We start from the raw sequence: 4,050 nt of genomic DNA, 5'->3' as shown, positions 1-4,050 counted from the left end.
CGGGGGCCCCCGGGGCCCCCGGGGCCCCCGAGGCCCCCCGGGGGCCCCCGGGGCCCTGGGGGGCCCTGGGGCCCCTGGGGGCCCCGGGGGCCTCTTGCCGGCAGAAATAAAGAAGCAGCTAAATGGCATATTTGGTAGGATAGCAGCAGCAAGAGTTCAGGTTGCTGCTGTTCGGAATTGTTTTGTTTTTATTTTTTTTTAAAGTTGAAAAATTGAATTTGAAGCGTTTCAGAATTTGCTGCTGCCTCCGCGGGCTGCAGTGCTGCAGTCGAAGCTGCCTGGGCAAAAGTTGCTGCAGCACTTTTGCAGGAGAAAAGCCCCTGGCGGAACTGCTGTGAGCTTGCTGCTGCTGCTGCTGCTGCTGCTGCTGCCGCTTGCTTCTGAGGCAGCAGCACAGCGTTTGCTGCTGCTGCTCCCCGGCTTGCTGCAGCCAGTCTGCTGCTACGGGCTGCCTCATTGCAATTTCCATTTGTTATTTGCTGCTGTTCTTCTGCAGCAGAAGAAATCGCCCGCTGGTTCTCGCGGCCCGCGCTGATGGAGCTGCTGCTGTGTCTCGTTGACAGCTCCCCCCGCTGCTCTTTTTGCTTCCGAACATCTCTTTGTAAGTTTTATATTTTTAAAAGTCAAAAGCAGCAAAACTTTGCGGCTAAGTCGCGTGGCTTTTGAAATCTGGGTGAGATCGGGTGGAGCCGAGCAGAAACGGACTTGCACAGCTGCGCTGCAGCGCCGATTAGCGATGATCGAGTTGCATTTGTGCAGAATAAATATTTAAAATATTATTTAATTATTATTTTATTTATAAATTTCGACGCATGCGCAGGCATATCGGCGATATGCTCGACTCTGCTCAGCGCGGATTTCAAAGAATGCGAAACTGACAATTTGGTGGCGCTTTTCTGCGTTCTTCACAAAGCCCTGCTGTCTGTACACCCCAGCTGCTACTCTAAGGCAAGTGGAAAAGAGGAACTGTCACAAATGTAAATAAGAAGAAAGTCTTTTTCCCGCTGCTGCTGTCCAGGCCTGCGCAGCAACGCACTGGGATGTTGCGCTGAATGAGCTGGTGAGGGCTGTTTGCAGAAATAAAACAAAAAGCAAATTAAATGGAATTATCAATTCGTTAATTGCATCCACTTTTGCACTTATTTGCGTTGCCGCAGCTCCTCCAAATTGGAAGCCAGCCCTCGGCCCCTGCAGTGCTGGCAGCTGTTGCAGCAGAGACGCGGCAGCAGCTGGAGGCGCTGGCTGCAGCAGCAGCAAACAAGTCTTTGGCTGCAGCAGCAGCAGCAGCAACCGCAGCAGCAGAAGCATCCTTCCTCCCCCTACAGCCCCAAGGGCTCGTGACGCTGCACATGCCACCATCAATGGCGCTGCTGCTGCAGTGCAGCAGCACCTACAGCACCTAAGCGCAAACCCTAAACCTTAAACCCTAGCGGCCTGCTGCGCGCAAAACACCTCAATAGCTACAGACGGCTCCAGCCACACTCTCCAAACCCTAAAAGCCATGCTACTGTTCCCACTATTTTTTTACAATTAATTTCAAATTATAATTGTATTTATAATTACAATTATTGATTTGTTTTCACTTAGCTTTCAACTTGGAACTCTTAATCGTAAGGAACGGCTGTTGTTCAAGTGAAGTGGAGAACCCCCGGCGCCCGCTGGGCTGCTAAGGGCCTCCAGTGACACCGGGGGCCTCTTGCTGCTGCTGCTGCCGCAGCAGCAGCGAAATAAAACTTTTCTGTTTTCGAAATGAAAAAGTATTTCGAAATAATCTGCACAGGCCACTGCTGCTTCCTTGCTGCTCTCCAGGCGCCTTCTGCTGCAGCAGCAAATTCAATTGCCCCGGACACAAGCCTCACGAGATTTGCAAAAAGACAACACGCGCGCTCGGCGGCCCCAGCTGCTGCAGCAGCAGCAGCAGCAGCCGCTGCAGCGCCCGCAGCAGCTGCAGCACCTGGACGCGCTGCGGCGCCCGCAGCAGCCGCAGCACCTGCAGCTGCCGCAGCAGCAGCAGCAGCAGCGGGCCTCACTCCTCGTCGCTGGAGTCTGCCTCTGCGAGCCACTTGAGAAAAGGCTCTGCGAAAGTTCTGCACTTCTGCGTGGCGGCGTCGGCGCGGGGGCTGTTGTAGTAAGCGAGGATGTCTTCGGGCTCGAGGAGTTCTGCGTTGTAGAGGCGCTGCAGCATGTAGGGGTAGCCGGCCATTGCGGTGTGCGGGTTTTCGAAGCAAAAGTTCTCCAAAGCCGACAACAAATCCGATGCATGCACTGAAGAGTCGCAGCACTTCGCCACAAATGCCATCTTCTCCTCCAGCAACTCCGGACTCAGCCCGTCCTTGAACAGCGCGCTCAGCACCACGTACATCCGGCACTGCGCTCAACACCCAATTCAACTTGCACACTCCAGCTTTCCGCGGCTTTCTGCGCAATTCTTTCCAGAGATTTGCTCAGTTGTCACAAATTTCATCTATTTATTCAGAAATTAGCGAAGATTCCGGGAAAAACGGAGCGAAACCGAGTTCGGAAACACATTTGCAGAAAAACCGGAAAGCTGAGGACACAGGTCTTGTGTGCAAACGCGAATCGCTGGAGGTGTTAGTTGCTTAATATATTATTTAATTGCTTGTAAATAGAATGTCAGGGCTTTCTGAATTTCCTACCTTGGCGTCGAAGTCCTGGGAAACCTGAAGCATCCTGAGTTCAACGAAAAAACTGTCGGGGGTCACCGCCGAAGAAGTGACAATCATGTTTCGAAGTCGCGCGGCGACTTCGGCGATTTCGGGACAATTGATTGTCAGTGCTTCCTTCACCACCAACTTTGGCCCCTCTGCATTTGCATGTTTCTTTTCCTTTTTCTTTTTCTCCTTTTTGTCCGCCTCCGAGGACTTCTCCTCGTCCCAGCTGTCTTCGCCTGAAAGCGCACAAGAACACAGCCGGAGGAACAACTTAGTGAGCTATTTTGTTTGAATTTATTTCAACTGAAATAAATTCAAATAATTCAATAATCCGCGTGATCGCAATTAGAAACAAGATAACGGGCTTACCGGCGTTGGTGGGAGTCGCGTCGCCGGAGTGGTCTACGGCTTTCGAGTTGAGGCAGTCCGTGTCATTTTCCTCTTCTCCCTTTTTCTTTTTCTTGTCTTTGTCTTTACTTTTCTTTTCCTTGCCTGTCTTTTCGGATTTGTCTTCCTCTTTCGCGTGTTTTTCGGCTCTGCGTTCCTCTTTGGTCTTCTTCTTCTTCCCCAGAGTGGTCTCAGTCGCATTTGGCGGGTTCTTCGCCATGTACGTCGCAGCCTTGTGCGTGTTGTCCAGAGTCCCCGAGTAGCCACAGGCGTTGCATTTGCAAACCAAAACTCCTTTCTTGACAGTAATGTCGATTTCGGGGAGATCGCAGCCCCCGCAGAGCACGTACATTTGAATGAACCTGAAACATGAACAGCAGCAGCAGCGGCAGCAGCAGCAGCTATGAGCGCGCGGGGGGCCGACGGACGGCTGCAGCTCTCCTGCCCAGCACTTTGCACCGCCCAAACCAGCAGCAGCAGCAGCAGCAGCAGCTCACTTGTCGAGAATGGCCACGAGGTCCTCCTCGCTGTGGGCCCCGTTGATGAGGGCCTTCTCCTCGTTTTCCTCGAACTTGACCATCGCGCCCAACTCGCAGCCAAAGAACTTGGTGGGGTACATGGGGGGCCTCTTGAGAGCGCGGGCGATCTCGCCCATGTTGTACACGTTTGTGCGGATGCCGTTGCCCCTGCCCTCGATCTTGGAGAGCAGCTTGGGCATTTTGTAGCGGTAGTTGGGGTCTTCCCTGTCGCGGGGGATGTTCACGTACTGCATCTTGACTTATTTGAAAGGAAAAGTCTCGAAGTTGGGGAGAAAGAGCGGCGGAAGCAGCAGCTCGGGAGCTCTCGCTGCAGGCAGGCTTAGGCAGTTGCTCGGGTGCTCGGCTGAAACGCAGGGTGAGGAGCAGCGACTGGGGGTTCCCCTGTCATCTGCAGACGATATTTAAGGGATTAATAAGACGAAATAAAGGCTGCTGGGCCATTCGGCGCGGCG

At 53.2% G+C, this 4,050-nt stretch overlaps 2 protein-coding genes across 2 annotated transcripts in view; one reads left to right on the top strand and one right to left on the bottom strand.

Annotated features, from left to right (window-relative positions):
• Positions 1 to 1,403, top strand: part of ETH_00008905 (uncharacterized protein) — a gene marked incomplete at both ends in the record, with an annotated part of 3,164 nt that extends 1,761 nt beyond the window's left edge. The window contains 3 exons of the mRNA XM_013378593.1: positions 821 to 948; positions 1,019 to 1,060; positions 1,158 to 1,403. Coding sequence (XP_013234047.1) covers positions 821 to 948; positions 1,019 to 1,060; positions 1,158 to 1,403 — 416 coding nt within the window. The remainder of the gene's footprint in view (positions 1 to 820; positions 949 to 1,018; positions 1,061 to 1,157) is intronic.
• Positions 1,404 to 2,026: 623 nt separating this feature from the next.
• Positions 2,027 to 3,831, bottom strand: ETH_00008900 (eukaryotic translation initiation factor 5, putative; the record flags this gene model as incomplete). Its single annotated transcript, XM_013378592.1, has 4 exons — positions 2,027 to 2,368; positions 2,658 to 2,908; positions 3,042 to 3,421; positions 3,557 to 3,831. 4 exons carry the CDS (start codon positions 3,829 to 3,831, stop codon positions 2,027 to 2,029), a joined length of 1,248 nt encoding a protein of 415 aa, XP_013234046.1.
• Positions 3,832 to 4,050: the final 219 nt, after the last annotated feature.

The sequence above is a fragment of the Eimeria tenella genome, genomic scaffold, assembly GCF_000499545.2.
Source record: "Eimeria tenella Houghton genomic scaffold, Eth_scaff9, whole genome shotgun sequence".
NCBI lineage: Eukaryota > Apicomplexa > Conoidasida > Eucoccidiorida > Eimeriidae > Eimeria > Eimeria tenella.
The sequence above is the reverse complement of the archived record's forward strand: the minus strand, read 5'-3'. Positions and strand labels throughout refer to the sequence as shown.